General features: G+C 39.6%; 1 protein-coding gene across 1 annotated transcript; it reads left to right on the forward strand.

Moving 5' to 3' along the window:
* Positions 1-4,833: 4,833 nt before the first annotated feature.
* DEFB123 (defensin beta 123) lies at positions 4,834-11,522 on the forward strand. The gene is made up of 2 exons (XM_037811143.1): positions 4,834-4,891; positions 11,353-11,522. Exons 1-2 carry the CDS (start codon positions 4,834-4,836, stop codon positions 11,520-11,522), a joined length of 228 nt encoding a protein of 75 aa, XP_037667071.1.
* The last annotated feature ends 7,935 nt before the right edge of the window (positions 11,523-19,457 follow it).

Raw genomic sequence — 19,457 nt, forward strand, 5'->3', positions numbered from 1 at the left:
ACACGAGGATGGATATAGTTCCAGCTCCCAAAAGCCAGAATGGAAAACCTCATAATTCACAGGGCACCGGAAAGAGTACTCAGAAGGGTTTTGCCTTAGTGGCGAAGGAAAATTAATGTAGAATAAAGGCGGCTTCTATCCCACCTACAATAGCTTAAAAGAAAGTCAAAAATAATCAAACTTATCTGTAATCCAGAACAAAGCTAAGAAAATGTTAAGAATACAAAACTATCCCTCACCCCAAAAAGCTAATTCACAATGCCTGGCATCCAAACAAAAACTACTAGTCATGTACAGAGGAAGGAAAATATGATCCATAAAGGGGAGAAAAATCAATCAATAGAAACAGACCCATAAATTACACCAGTGATACAATTAGTAAATAAGGACATTAAAACAGTTATTATAACTTTATTCCATATATTCAAGAAGATACAGGAAACACTGAACATGTTGAGTAGGGATATAAAAAAATGCCCAAATCAAACTTCTGGAAATGAAAGCCATATGTGAAATGAAAAAATGCACTGTATCAAATTATCAACAGATTAGACATTACAGAAAAAAGATTAGTGAACTTGAAAAAAAATAGAGACTATCTATAATGAATCACAAAGAGAAAAAAGACAAAAAACGAACAAACCATCAGTGAGTTGTGGAACAATTTCAAGTGGCCTTGCATACAATGTAATTGGAGTCACTGAAAGAGAATGGAGAGAAGGAGGAACAAAAAAATTATTTGAAGATGTAATGACTAAAATTTTTCCAAATTTGATGAAAACTACTGGCCCATAGATCTAAGAAGTTCAACAAATTCCAACCACGTGAAATACGATGAAACAGCAACGAACATTATAATCACATTGCTTGACACCCATGATAAACAGAAAATCATGAAAGCAGCTAGAAAAGAAAACACATTAATTACAGAGAAAAATACATAACAATGACAGCAGACTTCTCATCAGAAATAATGCAAGCCAGAAAACAGTATAAAAACAAATTTAAAACATTGAAAGAAAAAACTGTCAACCTAGAATTCCATACCCAGCAAAAATATCTTTCAAAAATGCTCAAATATTCAATTCCCAGAAAAAAATTTACTGGGATTTGATTGAAAAACTGACTCTAAAATTCATGTGTAAATGCAAAGGGGCTAGAATAATCTAAACAACTCAAAAAAGATCAAAGTAGGAGGACTAACACTACTTGATGTCAAGACTTATTATGAAGCTACAATCATAAAGACAATATTATATTAGTGAAAAGATAGACAAATTGATCAATGGAACAGAGTCCAGAAATAGACCTACAAATATTTTGTCAATTGATTTTTAACAAAGATGCAAAGGCAATTCAATGGAGAAAAGATGCTGTTTTCAAAAAATGCTGCAAGAAAAATTAGATATCCATATGCAAAAACAATGGCATTTGATCCATATCTTCTACAACATAAAAAAATTAACTCAAAAGAAGTCACAGACATTAATGTAAAATCTAAAACTATTACACTTCCAGAAGAAAGTGTCAGAAAAAAATCATTGAGACCTTGGTTTCAACAAAGATTTCTTAGAAATCCATAAATATTTAATAAATTAGACTTCATTGTAATTAAGAACTTCTGCTCTTCAAATAATACTGTTACAAGAATGAAAACTTAGCCATAGAATTAAGCCCACATTAATTGAATGAAGGAAAAAACACATGATCATCTCAACTGATGCAGAAAAATTCTTTGACAAAATCCATTACACTTTCTGATAAAAGCACACAAAAAATTAGAAAAAGAAAAGAACTTCCTCAACATTATAAAGGGAATATATTAAAAACCCACAGCTAACATCATTCTCAATGGTGAAAGACTGAAACTTCCCCCTCTAAAACAGGAACAAGACAAGGATGCCAGCTTTTGCCACTACAATTCAGCATCGTACTGGAAGTCCTAGCCAGAACTATTAGAAAAAAAAGAAATAAAAGGCATCCAAAAAGGAAAGGAGGAAGTAAAACTATCTCTATCCACAGGTGACATGATCTTATATCCAGAAAATACTAAAGCATCCACACAAAGAAACAAATTTGGCAAAGTTGCAGGATACAAGTTGTATACCCTAGCAATGAACAATCTGAAAAAGGAAATTAAGAAAACAATTACATTTACAATAGCATCACAAGGAATAAAATACTTACGAATAAATTTAACCAAAGAGGTGCAAGCTTATACACTAAAAACTATAAAACACTGCTGAAAGAAATTAAAGACCTAAACAAATGGAAAGGCATCCAGGTTCATGAGTTAAAAGACTTCATGTTGTTAAAATGGCAATAATCCCCAAAGAGATCTATGGGGTCAATGCAATCCCTACCAAAATCCCAATGGCCTTTTATGCAGAACTGGAGAACCAATTCTAAAATGCATATGGAATTGCAAGGGATCCGTATAAACAAAACAACATTAAAAGAAAAGAACAAAGATGGAGGACTCACACTTCCCAATTTCAAAACTTACTACAAGGCTGTAGGAAGCAAAACAGTGCAGCACTACTTTAGGGATAGACATATAAATCATTGTAATAGGACTGAGAATCCAAAAATAAACTCTCACATTTGTGGTCAATTGACTTTCAATGAGAATGCTAAAACAATTCAATGGGGCAGAACTATTCTTTTCAACAAATGGTGCTGGGACAACTGGATAGCCACATACAAAGAAAATAATAAATCAAATTGGATCCTTTCTTCACAGCACTGAATTGTTGCATCCTTCCATTTTTGGTGTCTTTTCAGCATCTAGAGGACCATAACATAGTTGAATTGATCCTACTACCCATCTGCTCCAAACCCTTGATTAAAGAGATTGAGGCCCAAAGAAAAGTGATTCTCCCAAGATCATACAGAAAATTAGTGGAAGAACCAGGACTAGGAGCTGAATATTTTCAACTCTGCCTCTCCCACCTTCAATATCAGAATCCTCCATATATCCAGGCATTTTAGGCAGAGTGTCTTCCCTAAGGGGAAAAGAATCCAAAAGACAGACACATGATCCCAAAGAAGGAATATTTATCCTCCTTGCCCCTTTCCCTAGCCCCCAGATTAGATCATTGCATTTGGTGACGTTTGGAAGGTTCTCAGGCAGTCTTAGGTAGGATGGAATTACATTTCCCAATTCACTTCCTTCTATGGAACTGGGTTAGGATTTACCACAAACATTTTTTGGTGGTTTTCTTTTGTTTTGGGTTTTTGCATTAAATTTGGGATGTGGAAATGTAGCAGCAAGCCACTGTGCTTTGAGGTTCGTCGTTGGTTAGAGTCGTGATGTGGGACAGATGCAGAGGTGCCTGCAGGTTTGGTTTGTCCTCCCTCTTCCGAGCTCCATGTCAGTGCTCCTTCCCAACTGCCAACCCTGCTGATTGAAGTGACCCCGGGGCCCAAGCCTGCCACTAAAACACTTCTCTGTGAACAGGCAAGAACCACAAAGAGCCAGCAACCTTCCCCAGACTTCTGCACCTGCTCACTTGGTGGTCCCACTACTGCCGGGGCTTGCTTAGCTTCCTTGGCTTGTTCACCCATGCCAGGGCTGGTTAGTGACTTCCCTCTGATCCTGTTCAGACCTTTACTTTCCCAGCTCCTCCCACAATTGAAGAGAGTCTAATTTTAAAATATATTCCATAGTACTGATAATAGTTCCGCTTCCCTGATGGAACCCTAATGTTTGAAAAGATGAGCCTCCTTTACAGAAATTAAAAGTAAGAGATGACTATGGTGGATTTCTAGGCTTTAGGCAATGAGTCCCTTTCCAGCCACAGTCTCTTTTCCTCTCCATTATTAAGGTTTTAGAAAGAGTTATTTACATTTATTGGCCTCACTCTTTCATTTATCAGTTTTCAACTCCACTCAACATGTTTTCTGCCCCTACAGAAATGGTTTTTACATTTTTTACTGTTCTTTTATGTTACAAACCCTATAAATATTTTTAGGCACTTGTGCTCTGTATCAGCTAGGGTCCAGTCAACAAATGGGAGCCACACTAGGCATTTTGAAACAGAGGATATTTAATGTAGGGAATTGGTTACACATTGTTCAATGGTTGAAAGAGGAAACAGATATGAGTAACTGCAGGACACAGCTACCACTTACGGCTAAGGGCACAAAAGGGAGGAGGAGGGGTTTTCAAAAGCTGAGGTTCAGAGGGATCTGCATAGATGGTTCTTAGATCTCTGAGGTACCCAGAAGTGGCTGAGGTCTACTACAAGGCTAGTAACCAGGAGATGCACGGAGCTTCATCTCCTGCCTTTCTCCTCCCGGGTTTTGCTCCATTTTACACCATATTTCTCATTGCCACCACCAACTTGAGCCTTTGTACAGACTTTCCTCTAACTGGAGCACCAGCTGGGCTCATCGGTCAGGTGCATTGGTCTTTATCCTTCAAAACACTGCTCAGTGTCACCTTCTCTATGAAGTCTTCCCGGATCTTCTGGATTCCGTGTGTGTGGCGCCCCCTTCTGGTTCCTTGGGTTCCAGCGGTTTAGAGCTGGGTGGAAGGATGTGTGCTAAGTCTTGGAAACTTTTAAACTGGGTCATGACATGGTCTGACTTACATTTTTAAAAGATTCCTCTGGCCGTTGCCTGACCTCCCCCTACTGGCCTAAATGGCAAAGGGAGGTGTGTCAGCTCAGGAGTGTGTAGTGGCTTGGGGGCTGTACCCAAGCGCAGCTGAGGGCTCGGGTGGGTGACGTGGGTTCCGGTTGATCAGAGGGAGTCGGAGAGGCCGGAGCTCTCCCCTATTTGCTTTGCCACCTCATCGGACTGGCGCTTCACCTTGGGCCATCTTCAGCCATGAAGCTCCTTCTGCTGACTTTGGCTGCGCTGCTGCTCTTGTCCCAGCTAACACCAGGTAACCTGGACGTCTTCAGGGGAGGGGCAGAGTGTGGAGACTGAGGTCTGGTCAAGGAATCCCAAGGGTGGGGAGGGTGGGCTGCCAGGCAGCAGAAGTTCGCCATTCAGAGCCACGTAGAGGAGGACCCAGCACCCTGGAGCCGCCTTCACCAGCAACAGGTGCCAAAACTTAGGTACCAACTACAACATCCACAGCCTCTCTTTCAGCCACCCCCACTTCTGTCCCTGCTCAGCTCCAGAGAGCATTGCAAGTGGCCTTGTGTGTGAGGAAGAGTACAAGGGGTGGGCTGGAGAAGCAGGGAAGTGAGGAAAGCAATTGTAGCCCTTTGACCAAACAGTCCCCAGAATGATACAGCTTTGTGAAGATCACAGCCGCCTTAACAGGAGAGCAAAGCTCCTATCTACTGTTGCTGTCACTGGGCCAGACCCTGTGCTGGGAGCCAGAACCACAGAGATGAATGGCACGGCTCGGGGGAAACTTCCGGGAGGAGACAGGCAGGCAGCATTTGCCACCCGGGGTGACATAAGCGGCAATAGAGGGAAGCTAGCGGGGCTGGGTGCACGCAGGACAGACAGACCCACCCCGAAGGTCAGGAGAGTCCTCCTGGAGGGATACCTGAGTCCTGAGAAGTGAGTAGAAATTAGAAGGGGAAAGAGAAGAGGTGGAGCTAGGAAGTATATCCCAGACCCAGATGTGGGAAATTGCACAGCTCCTCCAGGGAACTAAGAAATGGAGAAGTGGGTTAGGGGAGCAGCAAGAGGTAAACTGAGGAGGCTTCAAGGTCCAGGTGAGGCAGCCATGGAAAAGTTTAGCAGAGAGGGGCCTTGGCCAGACTTGCCCTTTCCACTGATTCCAGCACGAACCACCCACCCCCTCCAGTTCATCTGGGAGAAGCTTCTGCCCACCCCAAGACTTTCGTCAAACCTTTACACACAGTCAGGATGTGCATGAATTTCCTCAAACAAGCTGACCACAGCCTGAAACATTATTCACATGGAGTACAGGGAAAGCTCCAGAACTCAGGTTAGAACCTGCCTCAGAAAGCAGCTCAGCTGCCCACAATTGTAATTTTCTCATTTCTCAAATTGCTATAACAATATCATATATGTCTCATATGTTAATACCAGTTTGAAGGGACAACACTGAACACACTGAAATGCTGATATGCAAAAATCTGGCTTCTTTATTTTCTATAACTCATCTGAAATTTCCCAGGAACCACCCCCCTGCTGATGGAAGTGTTGGGAGAGGGATGCAAAGGAGCTATACCTAAACTCAGCAGTTAAATATTCCTCTTTTCTGGTTTAAAACGGTTTCCAGGTTGAATTTGAATTAATATTCAGTCTTTCAGCATTTCTCCTTTCTCTCACCCTCCCCCCCCCTTCTTTCTTTGATAGCATTTAGGTTTAGGAAAAAGTAACTTGATATGTCATTAATTACTTTGTTCACTCAATAAATATGGTTGAATGGATTTCATGTGCCAGGCACTGTGCCAGGGGCTGAAGATAGAGCAGTGAACAAAACAGAACAAAACAAGATAAGCAAAAACCTTGTCCTCTTGGAGATTCCATTGTATTGAGGGAGGCAGGGAATAAAAACATAAATTAGTGAAATATATAGTATGACAGATGATGAATGAAATTAACAGAATAGGCAGGAGAGGCAAGAATAAACGCCAGGGGGGAGGTGGGTTTGTGACTTTAAAGCAGGTGTACATGGACCAGCTCCCTGTGGCCAGAGGGTAAACTAAGGAATGAGCCATGCAGATTTGTAGAAAACAGTCAAGCTGTACAAAGGCCCTGGGGCAGGACCTAGAAGAGGTGGCACAGGGCCCAGTGCTGGACCCTCACTGACTTCTGCGGCACTGTCCCCCATTGTGTGTGGTCAGTGCGTGCCTGCTGGTGACTGCTACTGGATTCCATGGCTGATGAAATCTCTTGGCCCTGATAAGGGCCCCATTGACTCAGCCCTTCGCCTAAGTCTCAGCCAGATCTTCCATCTGCTCCCTGGTTTAGGCTGTTCACATCCTCCCCCAATACTTTCTGCATAAGGGTCTACTCTTGGCAGGCCCTTCAGCCTCTCAACCTTTCACTGGTTTTCCTATCTCCTCTAGGGACACATGGGAACTTCTGGATCCCATGCCACAGGAGAGCAGAGGTGCCTACCCACTACCCTCAGCCATTTCTAATCCCCCTCCATGATAAAGATTGGAATTTCTCTAAAGAGGTAGCAGTTTCCCTGTGCTATGCTCTGAGAGGCAAAGAATAAGGGACCCCCCAGCACTGGACTTTTCCAGATCAGTCTAGGTATTTATAGCAAGACACCCTCATGCCTAACCCTTGCCCCTTCCTTTTTTACATTACTGATCTCTACTTCCCAAGCGTTCTGCTCACCCAGCAGTTGGGAAGAAGGAGGGGGAGCCTTTCTCCCTAGCTTGCTGGAGGGTCCACCCTCAGGCTGGGTGGCAGGGGTGAGACATAGTTCTAGTGGGGCCCTCGAACCTGCTGCTGCTGCACTGCTGCTGCTGCTGAAGGTGGGTTTAAGCTTCCCAGTTTCCCCTAGGAAATCACCAGGAGGAAGTTTCCCTTCTGCTTCCTGTTGGGTGGTGGTGGTAGTGGTAATGGAGGTTAGTGGAAGCTTCTTTAGCCAGAACCTCAGCCTTCACTTTCTATGGCTTATGGCTCCTGAGGTGGTATTGTCTGAATCCACCAGGCTCTTCTGATCATATATAAAGGAGCTCTTTGGAATCTAGCAATCCCAGAACTTTCTTGACAAATGTTGATTCTTAAAACGATTGTCTTGCTATAAACTAAAACCAGCATTATTTTACTTGGCTTTGTTGTTCTAACTGGATGGAACACTGAATAGAACTATCATTTCGCCAAAGCCCAGAAATTCTGCCCAATACTGCTTTTTGGTAGACAAAAGGTCTCCTATTTAAAGGAGAATGAAATATACATCTCTACAGTATTTTCAAAATATTGTCACACTTACCATTAGGTTAATTGTGGGAATTTCGAAGCATGTATGTAAAGCCCAAGAACCCAGCAGAGATTAGATGTATATTGGACATGACACCTGTCCTTCCATTACACACCTCAGAGCACCCTGAGTTCTTCCTTTATAACTTTTCACAACTTTAGTTCATCAACTATTCAGGAAGCTATTTCTCCCCCACTATGCTGGGACTCTGAGGACAGGTGTCTATCTCTAATTTGTTATTAGTTGTATCTCCAGTTTATAAGCTTCTCTGTCTATACATGTAAGAATTCCCTTAGAAAGTACATGCTTATAAAGACTGTGCACAATTTTTAAATATGTAAGTTATTGCCAAGCAGCCTCCAGAGAAGCTGAAACAAAGTTTATGACCATATCTTTCCCTTCACTCCCACCAAAAGCTCATCTTGACACTCTTGAATTAAAAATTGAGATCTCATTTCATAACAGTGGCTCTTTCCTTACCTTTTTGGTGAAATAAAACACAGCAAAGCAGAAAGGAAAACCAACGTAACATATGTGCACCTTAATGCATTGTTCTGTTTTGTTCACTGCTCTATCTTCAGCCCCTGGCACAGTGCCTGGCACATGAAATCCATTCAACCATATTTATTGAGTGAACAAAGTAATTAATGACATATCAAGTTACTTTTTCCTAAACCTAAATGCTATCAAAGAAAGAAGGGGGGGGTGAGAGAAAGGAGAAATGCTGAAAGACTGAATATTAATTCAAATTCAACCTGGAAACCACCATCCAGTTTAGTAAAAAATATCGACAGCTGCCCAAAGCCCCTCCACCCGCCTCACCCGATCACAACCCTCTCCCTCTCCTAAATTCAGCACTATCCTGACTTTTATGGCAATCAGTTCCTCACACTTTTTCAGAGTTTTTTTGCTCAAGGTGAGTCCCTAGACACCCTATTTTTGTCTTGCCCATTTTCAAAATCTGTTGCATCAAGACTCTTTTATTCTGTGTGTTTCATCTTCATCCCTTGTCCTTATAATTTGTCTCTTGAAAAACATGGGCCATTTGACTTGGTTTTTTAAGATCAAAACAGTACAAATTTTGTTGATTGCATACTCAAGGTGAAGGTCAATCATCTGACCTCTGTATTTCTGACCTCTGCAAATTGGCACCTGGATTCAAAGGTTTGATCGGGTTCAAGTTCTACCCTTTGTGGCAAAACTTTTGATGGTGATGTGTTCTTCATCAGAAGGCACATACATTTTGTCTCTCGTTTATAACTTGACAATAGCAGTCATTGATGCTCATGGCCAACTTAATGCAAAATGGTGATATTCCATTACATAGAATTTTTCAGTAGCTAGCTGAAATACTTATATAAAAAAGCTACTCCTCATCATCTACCAGTGTTTATTCAGCAGTATCATTCATATAGGAAAGACAGAATAAATATGTGGCAATTTTTCAATATTTAGGACTCTGCAAGATAATGATTTATTTTCCTATCATTCTCCAAAGGTGAAAAATTAGTTTTTAATATCATTATAAACTCATGGATTTAAATATGCTTGAAGATTTTTATTCATTGCAATTCTTTACTTTGACTGAAACTCAAATTTTCCCATTGTTGGCTAGTGGAAACCCCTTTATTTTATATGGCTACTCAGTCTTCTGCTACATATCCCTGGTGAAATTTGACAGCTTACTTGTAATAAAGCCCATTTTATAAAGAGCACAAGGGAAACCCAACTGCAGTCTGACGAGGTTAGATGTATTAACATGCCGCAGCGAAGGAAGCTGCACGACCAAAGGAACCATGGAACATCTCACCAAAGACAGACAAAAACAGGGTTACTATAAGATTATGGGTGTGATGGTTCATTTCATGAGTCAACTTGAACCCTGGAGAAGCCTGACTGATACAATGGAGAAGGGTGGAATTTAGGTAAAATGTAAATGAAGTAGAGTTTGATAGGCTTCGAGGCAAAGGAGTGCAGTGTTAAACAGGTTGACTCAGAATTTAGGTATGTGGTTGGTACACATACAGGTCAGAGGGTGCCAAACTGAGCTTAGAGCCTCAATATTCTCTATGAAATGGGGTGCAGGAGTCTCTGCTAAGTATCGGTGGGTTCAACATGGGCTGTAGGTTTGGAGTTATCATTGGTCAAATTTTTTATCCTTCCCCCGTCCTCTCTAAAAAAAGGGAGGGTGGGTAGGGTTTGACATCAGGCCTGGACTGAGAAGCAGATTCAGGGTCCTTTTCCTTGGAAACTACAAAATTAAGAGAGATGTGGGATTTTTTATCCAAAACCCATATGTGAAGCTCTGCACCCAGTGTGGAAATCAAGGCTGTTTTCCGCTACTGAAAGACTCAGTCCCTCCAGGGAAGAATGTGATGTTTTATTCTTGCTGAAAAAAGGAAAAGACTCAAATTACTAAAATCAGGAATGAAAGGACATTACAATCCACCTTACAGAAATAAGGAATATAAGGGAATACAATGAACAACTATATGCAAATAAGTTAGATAACTTAGATGAAATAGATAAATTCCTAGAAGGACACAAACAACTGAAACTGATTTAAGAAGAAATGGAACATCTGAATAGGCTAATGACAAGTAAGGAGATTTAGTTAGTAATTTTTAAACTTTCCTAAAAGAAAATCCCAGGCCCAGACAGCTTCACTGGTGAATTCTACCAAACGTTTAAGGGAACATTAACACAGGTCCCTCACAAAGTTTTCCAAAATATGGAAGAGATTAGTGGATACTGGGGCAATTTAGGCAGAGACTTACGGGTCATAAAGGTTCTATGTTGTTTATTTCCCGCACCTCTGTAGATGAAGTCAGGTACTGAAGAGAGTAAACGATAAAATTCAGGTAATTTTAAGAGGGAAGGGAGTTGAGAACACAAGAGTGCAGGGTTGTAAAGAGAGCCACCACAAGACGACATACTGGGTCATCAAAATCTGGATGATAAAGAAAATGCCCTTTGGTGAGTGCATAAAACTGACTCCCCAGGGAGCCAGATGTTCCAATCTACTAGGTTAATAGGGGTGGAAGGACTGAGGAGAAAGACATATTGAAAAACTAAGGGTCCCAAAGTTAAGGACCCTCGTGGTTTGGCTCAAGTAGCAGTTTCTGTCTTTGCTGCAAAACATGTGGTTGGAACAGCTGAGAATTGTTCATTTTTGTGCCTCTTGCTCTGTGCCACTGGTGCAAATCCCATCCCCCAAACTGTCAGAACAGTTCTTTCGAGAACTGTTTTTACAAGCTTTATAGGTTCCATAACTTCATTATCATTAGTCAAAATTTGTGGACAAGGGGGTGGCAATAAAAGGGGGAAAGGAAAAATGAGAAAGAAGACTAAGGTGGAAGGTGAGGGAGACTGGAGACCCTCGATGGTTCCTGTCTTAATCCTTTTACCGACCTTTCAAACCAGGACTCACCTCTTCCTAATACTGACACCTGCTCCCTTCTTTCTCTTCGTAACAGGCAGCACCCAAAAATGCTGGAATCTTCAAGGTAAATGCCGTAACAAGTGCGGCAAGAAGGAAAGGATCTATGTTTACTGCACAAATAATAAAATGTGCTGTGTGAAGCCCAAGAACCATCCAAAAGATCTTCCGTGGATGAAACCGAATATGAGGATACCCGGAGTCTGACCCCAGGGGATCCTGAGCTCTGTTAAAACACCTCTGGCTGCTCCTTGTGTTTGCCTGTTATTCTGCCCCAGCATTTCCAAGGAATTCCCCTTCATGTGGTCTGTGAGATCAAAACTAGTCCCATCATCCCCATCATCCTTATAATAATAATAAGAAGAAGACATTGCTTGTCTTTTTCAATCTCATTCTCTCAAAAGTGTGCAATGGAATTTTCTGGAATCCACATAACATAATGATATCATTGTTCTAACAACAAAAGGTGTATTTGTATACTCTTGTGTCTCTAAAATTGTCTAAAACAGAAGGTTTAGGATACAAATATGTTCATTTTCAGAAATTAACTCAGTTTGTTCTCGGTAAATCTACTGTACTCTTACTAGCTATCTTTGGTAATTATATTAATTTCCATAACTTCATTATCGTCTAATAAATCATTACTTTGAAATCCCAAAATCTTTCCTTACACTTGTGCAGAAACGCAAGAACCATGTCTTCTTTTGCAGTAATTTTTTCATTGTAATCTTTATCATTACAATATTTAATTTTTAATTATAATATTTCTTGATTTTAATTTTTAATATGGTAAATACCCATAGATACAAGAGGTCAGCAAACTACTGTTTGAGAGCCAAATCCAGCCTGCCATTTGCTTTTGTAAATATAGTTTAACTGAAACACAGCTGTGCCCAGTTATTTATGTATTGTCTGTGGCCTCTTTTGGCTCTAACAGCAGAGCTGAGTAGTTGTGACAGAGATTGTACGGCCTGCAAAGTCTAAAATATTTTCTCTCTGGCCCCAGAAAAGGTTTTCCAACCCCTGAGCTAAACAAACAAACAAAAAAATAAACAAAAGCTTTGAGTGGCCCCCCCAATAATTTTTAAGAGTGTAAGAGGGTCTTGAGACCAAAACATTTGAGAACCACTAGTCTACCCAGTCATGTTCAAGAAGAGGAAGGCTGGTTTAGGGAGATGTCACAACGAGAGGAAACTGCACCCACCATATGCTGTGTATCCTTTACCTCATCTATTCCTCACAACCAACCTGAGATATTGCCATCACTTTCCTTTCACAGATGGGGACACTGAGACTCAGAGCAGTAAAGTGGTTTCCCCGATGCCAGAGGAGGCACTGGGATTCAATACTGATCTGTAAGACCTGAAGGAAAGGGTAGAGAATATGGGCTTGCAAATAGTCAATATGAATAAAAACTCAAATGAAAAGCTGGGGCAAGGATGTTGCAATGGGGTACTACTTTCTGAAATTGTTATAGGAACTAAAGAGTTAAGCAAGGAACTGTGTTTATCTCTAGGTCTAATTTTTAAACTATTGCATATCTCCCCCCACCCCATAAATACACACACATATATATAATACATGATATGTATATAACATTGAAAGAATATTTTTGTCTAATCTACAGTATATAATCCACTTTTGTCACTTGGACCAATCAAGTCGTTTACAGCATTTCTCCTTTCGATCGAGGCTTTAGCCAGAATCACAAATTGCATTTCGTTGTCTTGCCCCTTTATTCTCCTTTAATCTGAAACAGTTCCTCAGCCTTTCTTCATCTTTCATGACATTAACAGTTTTTGACAATACAGGCCAGTTATTCTGTGGAATGCTCTTCAATTGGGGTTTGTCTGATATCTCCTCATGATTAAATTCAGGTTAAAACCCTCAGCCAGAATACTACTACCCAAGTGATGTTGTGTCTTTCTCAGGGTAATACATCCAGGAGAGTCTTTTTGGGGAATCTGACCCACCCAATAGAAAACATCTAAAGATACCAACTTTAGCATTTCCACCAACTAAATAACCGAGTCACACCAGCATCACCCTACAGTCAAGATCACGATTGACAAGTCCCACTCATGTGCTTCACCAAAAAACATAGAGAGATGGCAAATAAGCACACAGAAAGATGCTCTTGACCTGAGCTGGGACTAAGCCCCTGGATTATGCTGAGGTCTACTAAAATTATGGATTTTGAGCCATGCTTTTCAATATGATAGACGCTAGCTGCATGTATCTATTTAAATTTAAATTCATTAAAATTAGAGGAAATTTTAAATCCAATTCATCAGTTACTCTAGCCACATTTCAAGTACTCAGTGTAGCTAGTGGCATCATAGAAAGTTCTATTAGACAGCATTCATCTAGAGGCAATAAAGCAACAATACAGTCATCCAGCAAGGAAAGGAGAGTATCCTCAGACAGGGGAGGAGAGGCTGCTCCCTCTGGCAAGGGGAGCTCAGGTGATGTTTAGGAGTACAAGGCTCTCAGCTTCATCCACGTCCACTCAAATGTCACCATGCCAGGTTGCAGGATATTATTTTTTCCCAATCAGTGCCCTACCTCTCACTTAAAAGACTGTGAATTCAACTTCCACTGTAATTCTATAGCATACATAAGTAAATTTAGGGTCTGATTTTCAGCCATATCTCTGCACCTACAAGAGAAGCTTTTAAAGCTGCATAGAAGCTCTCTGATTCTCTGCTTTGAACATGACTTAGGCTGGGAGTTAAAAGCCCTGCACTTGTCATTTTTTTTCTATAAGCTCTTCAGTGCAGTCAGAAATCACTAGCCCCCCTCACGTAGGCATCCCTACTTCCAAATAGTGAAATGCACTAGACACTTGGTTTCCCAAAATCATGTCTTCATTGGATACCTCAGCCCAGGCAACCACAGCTGATGATTCAAATAATACTGGTATCACTGCATACCACAGATCACCAGCATGCTACCTTCCATTGCACAGAAGTCATAACTACATTCAAGATCACAGAAGTAACCATCCCAGAATCCCATTTTAGTAGCCTTGGTTCTTAGAACTACTTCTTGTACCAAGTACTGTTTCAGTTATGGTCGGTCCAACCAAAAAACAGATAACATGCTAGCTATTTCAACAGAGGAAATTTTATACAAGGAATTGATTACATGGATGCTGAAAGGCTAACAGAGCAAAAAGGGAAAACTGAAGTAATTCAGAGATTAGCATCTACAGGAAGCAGCTATCGCCCCTAGGGCTAAGGAAACAAAAAGGGATGAGGTGGTATTACCAGGACCCCGGAATTTGAACAAGGGGCCTCTGCATGGTGGTGCCCAGCCTGAGGGGAGTGGTAGCCCACTGCTGTGTGAACATCTGGGGATGCAGTCTATATTCATTCACTCATTTACGCATACTACAAATTTATTGAACACCTGCTATGCACCAGTTTGGTGCTTGGGGAGAGAGACACATCACGGTTGGCACAGTCGCCTCTGAGAAGCTACGGGTCATAAACCCATAGCCACGCAAGTTGCTGCAGGGATGCTGATGGGGTCTGAAACAGAGTTCCTTCTCCCCTCTTCTCACTTTCAGTCACCCACTGGCATCTCCCCTGAACAGAACCTAATAGGAAGCTATCTGGAAAGGGGTCTGGGAAACTACAATTTTCAGACTCCAGGCCCAGTAGCAAAGGGTGGGCTTGAGACTGAACTGGAAGGTAAGGATAAATCTGAAATATCATCACCAAAACTTATTATCATTATTAATTTTTCCAGAAGTCCCATTTTGAAGGTTTGATATAGAACAATTACTCCTACGGTCACTATTCTGCACATTTGCTATACTAAATAGAAGCTCTGTTTCAACTAGCACATTCAGTGATATCATTAACTTTTTCATGCATGGAGGAATGTAATTCAGGAAAATGTATTTCAGAAACATGCTTTCTAGAAAGAATTATCTATTTAGGATTCACAGCTTGAGAAAATGTCAAAAATACTCTGTCGTTGCTGAAAATGGGTGGTAGTTTATAGCAAAAACTTCAAAAAACTTAAATTTTTTAGCCTCCATAAGGCTTTTTATTTTGAAGATCGATTAATGCAGATAAAATATACCTAGGGTACCTCACTTTTTCCCTAACACTTTCTCTATTCATCTTTTTCTTTATATTCAATAGTACGTATAAACTGAAGATTATTTATCATTGATGTCATTGTACATGATTTTGCAGATTTTCCTCCTTATAAAATTTTGAGGTGACAAATTTCACACTTTGCTTTTAATTCATCCTTATAAGATGTGCAAAATACTCAAACAGAATTTTCCCTAGAAAGATTTATGTTCTAAATGGAATTAAATAACTAAAAAATGAATACAGTTGTAAAATGTTTTGTTTAATGTCATGAATGCTGATATTTTAACCAAGATTTGAACTATAATATAGTCTCTATTATTTTCACTAATGTTAATATTCAAAATATTAAAACTATTTACTGGATATAACATTCTTAAAGTTATCAAACTAACCCATTTTCTCAATATTTAAATTAACTATTTTTATATTTTCTCCTAAGTTGAAGGATTGAAAGTTCATTATTTTTCTTCATAATACTGATATCGTTCACAATCTTTTTAACAGTTGTAACATTTCATTCTTGCAGTAATGAATAGACATTTATATTTCAACTAATTGATGAGTTTAAACATATAAAATGCATGTAGTTTTCACTCCATGTTACATCTAGAATGTTTACCTAAAAAGTGAATAGATACATATACAATAAATCCAAATGACATGCCTTGCTCATATTCCTGAAGGTGTTATGTTGAAACAGATAATGCTGGCAAACAATGCAATTACTAAATCACTGAACTCACACAACTTCAGGGTGTAAGAAAGACACTGAAGTAGGTATTTGGCCATTCCACCTTCCAAAGAGTGAAACTGAGGCTGAATACTGAGACCAAAGCCAAAACTGGGTTTACCCCTAGAATGTAAGCTTCATGAGGGCAGGAATTTATTTCTATTTCTGACTCTGTACCTAGAATAGTGTCTAGCATATAGTAGGTATTCAATAATAATTAGTTGGATTAATGGAAAACAGGAAAAACAAAAGTGCTGATGCTATGACTCCCAGGGATGAACCTGGGCCCAGCATCAAGGTGATTAAGAAAGACTTCTTGACCAAAAAGGGGAAGAGAAATGAAACAAAATAAAGTTTCAGTGGCTGAGAGATTTCAAATGGAGTCAAGAGGTCATTCTGGAGCTTATTCTTATGCATTACATAGATATATATTATAGCTTTTAGTGTACTGGAATAGCTAGAAGGAAATACATGAAACTGTTGAACTGCAACCCAGGAGGCTTGATTCTTGAAGATGATTGTATAACTATGTATACATTGTGACTGTGTGATTGGGAAAACCTTGTGGCTCACACTCCCTTTAACTAGATAAGTAGAAAAATAGGGACAAAAATTAAATGAATAATAGGGGGATGGGGGATCGGATGCTTTGGGTATTATTTTTCACTTGTATTTTTATTCTTTTGGAGGAATGAAAATGTTCAAAACTTGACTGTGGTGATGAATGCACAACTGTATGATGGTATTATGAACAATTGATTGTACACTGTGGATGAGTGCATGGTATGTGACTATATCTCAATAAAACTGAATTTAAAAAAAAAACATGCTGATGCTAGCAATGTGAAAGGTGGGAATCATTAACTTAATGCAGTTGGGGCAAAAATAGATATCATTAGGTGTGACAAATCAGGGAACCCTTAGCCTCAATCAGATGCTCACTGGATATAAGCCAGTCTACTGTGGGTTCAAATTAGGAAGAAAAGGAGCAAAATTAATGAACATGTACAAAATTCTGGAAATTTATCTTTGAAAATTGTGCCTAAAATATTGTGAAATTAATGATTTTCCTACCATGTCATAGATCTCTTGAACCAGAATCCCTGTGAAATATATATTGATTTGTCCAATTATTCATGCAACAAATGCTTGTTGGTGGTCTACTGTGAGCCAGGCACTGTGTTAGTCTCTAGTTATACAAATGGTAAAGAAAACAAGCATGGATCTTGCCTTCATGGAGTCTACAACCTGATTAGTGGGGGATAAAGAGCATTAAACAAGAAATAAATTCATAGTTACCTATGACATACAGGGCTATGAAAGGAATAGTGATTGAGAATAACTGGGTGGGGGGAAGTCGCAGGAGAGGTGAACTGTCGTGAAGCTATCAGTGTAAGCCTCTCCAAGGATGTGGCATTTTACCTGGGACCTGTAGGATGAGAAGGCAGAGCTAGAAGAGTATAAATGGATGGGGCATGTAGAGTGTCCTGTTTGTGCCCCTTTCCGAGAATCCTGGCTATAAACTTCTAGTGAGAGGACTATGTCAGCTCCCATCCCCGAGTAACGCTGAGCCCCTAGGATTAAAAAGGAATGAACACCACTGAAATATGGGCCTCTCTGTGGAATTCTGGGGAAAGGGACGCAGGCCTTCTCTCCACCCTCTTCCTAAGTCCCATTAATCTGTGGTTGAGCGTTAGACAGTCACTACTCCCTATTAGATGCAATGAATGCTCCCTTTTTAAAACCAATGTTCCCTTTCTGTCCTAAAATAAATGTCACAAATATTGTAACCTACCTATTCACATAATTTCAAGAAAAAAGTTGAATTAAGCTCTAACTATAATACAAAGGAGAGAAAAGGAAACTATTTTATAATAATATTTTATTATTATATGTGTAAATACACTGAAAACATAATGAAACAGTCAGATCTTGTATCTATATATAGCATGAATGCACCAGCTACAAATGCAGACGCAAATGGGCTTATTATGGCAGCAATTCAAATACCACTCGTAGTGTTGCTCTCTGTGTCCTGATTTTCCAAAACGGTGAACAGCTTGGGAAAATTTTTAACCAAAACGAAGTGCAATAATTCCTTCATTTAAACAGTTTCATTCCTGGAAAAATCAGTATGCGTTAAAACCATGCAAAAAAAATTTTTTTTAACTTGAAAACAGCCTTAGATTCAGGGCTTCTCACCTGTGTTAATGTCTTGGGGGACATTTGAATTTTGTTTAGGAAACAGGTCAAAACTTCATTTTCTGGAACAGTCCAGCATTCTCGGTCCCCAATCTACTAAAATTCCAGTAGGGATCCTCATTAATTTTAACAAAAATGCCCTCAACAAATTCCCAAAATTACCTGTAGAGGGCAGTATCTCCCCTTTGAGAACCACCGATCTAGCCATTACAGTCCTGAAAAAGTAATGCTTTCTCTCTTGCACGATCATCTCTTCTTTGTGAGAAAAATGGAGCTGCATTTTATAAGCACAGATAACTTACCCAAATTCAACTATGTGTGCTCAGGAAAAAAAGATAGAGAAATAATAAGGTTTTTTTCTCAAAAAGTTTTTCTTACTTTTTAAATCAACCTAGTTTTGCCTCTCTGAAACTTCATGTAAATGGAATCATTCATTATGTACTCCTTTGAGTCTGGTTTCTTTCACTTAAAATAATGTTTTTTAGTCTAATTCATGTTGCACGTGTCAGTAATTTGTTGTTGCTGCTGCTGTTTATTGCATAATATTGCATTGTGTGGATATGATGCAATTTATGTTCACCTGTTGGACATTTGGGTTGTTTCCAATTATGGAATAGTATGAATAAAACTGCTATAAACATTGATAAATAAGTCTTTAGACATATGCTTCCATTTGTTTTGGTATCAGTGGGTCCTATAGTAAGTCTCTTTTTTATAAAGTATTTTATAAGTAACTCTGCAACTCTTTCCAAAGTGGTTGTACCATGCTACAGTCCCGTCAGCAAGATTATCATTCTAGTTACTCTATATCCTCACCCACACTTGCTATGTCAGTCTTTTTCATTTTATTTTAACCATTCTTCTGGGTGTATAGTGCTAACTTATTGTCGCTTTAATTTGCATTTCCTTGATGAAGCATGTTTTCATGGACTCACTGGCCATTTGTATACCTTCTTTTGTAAAATGTCTTTTTAAATATTTGTCCACTCTGTTATTGGATTGCTTGTCTTTTTCTTGTTGATTTTAGGAGTTCTTTGTGTATTCTTGATATAAGTCTTTTGTCAGATACAGATGTACTGCAGATGTGAGCAATAGTGA

This window comes from Choloepus didactylus, chromosome 19 (genome assembly GCF_015220235.1).
Source record: "Choloepus didactylus isolate mChoDid1 chromosome 19, mChoDid1.pri, whole genome shotgun sequence".
Classification (NCBI taxonomy): Eukaryota; Metazoa; Chordata; class Mammalia; order Pilosa; family Megalonychidae; genus Choloepus; species Choloepus didactylus.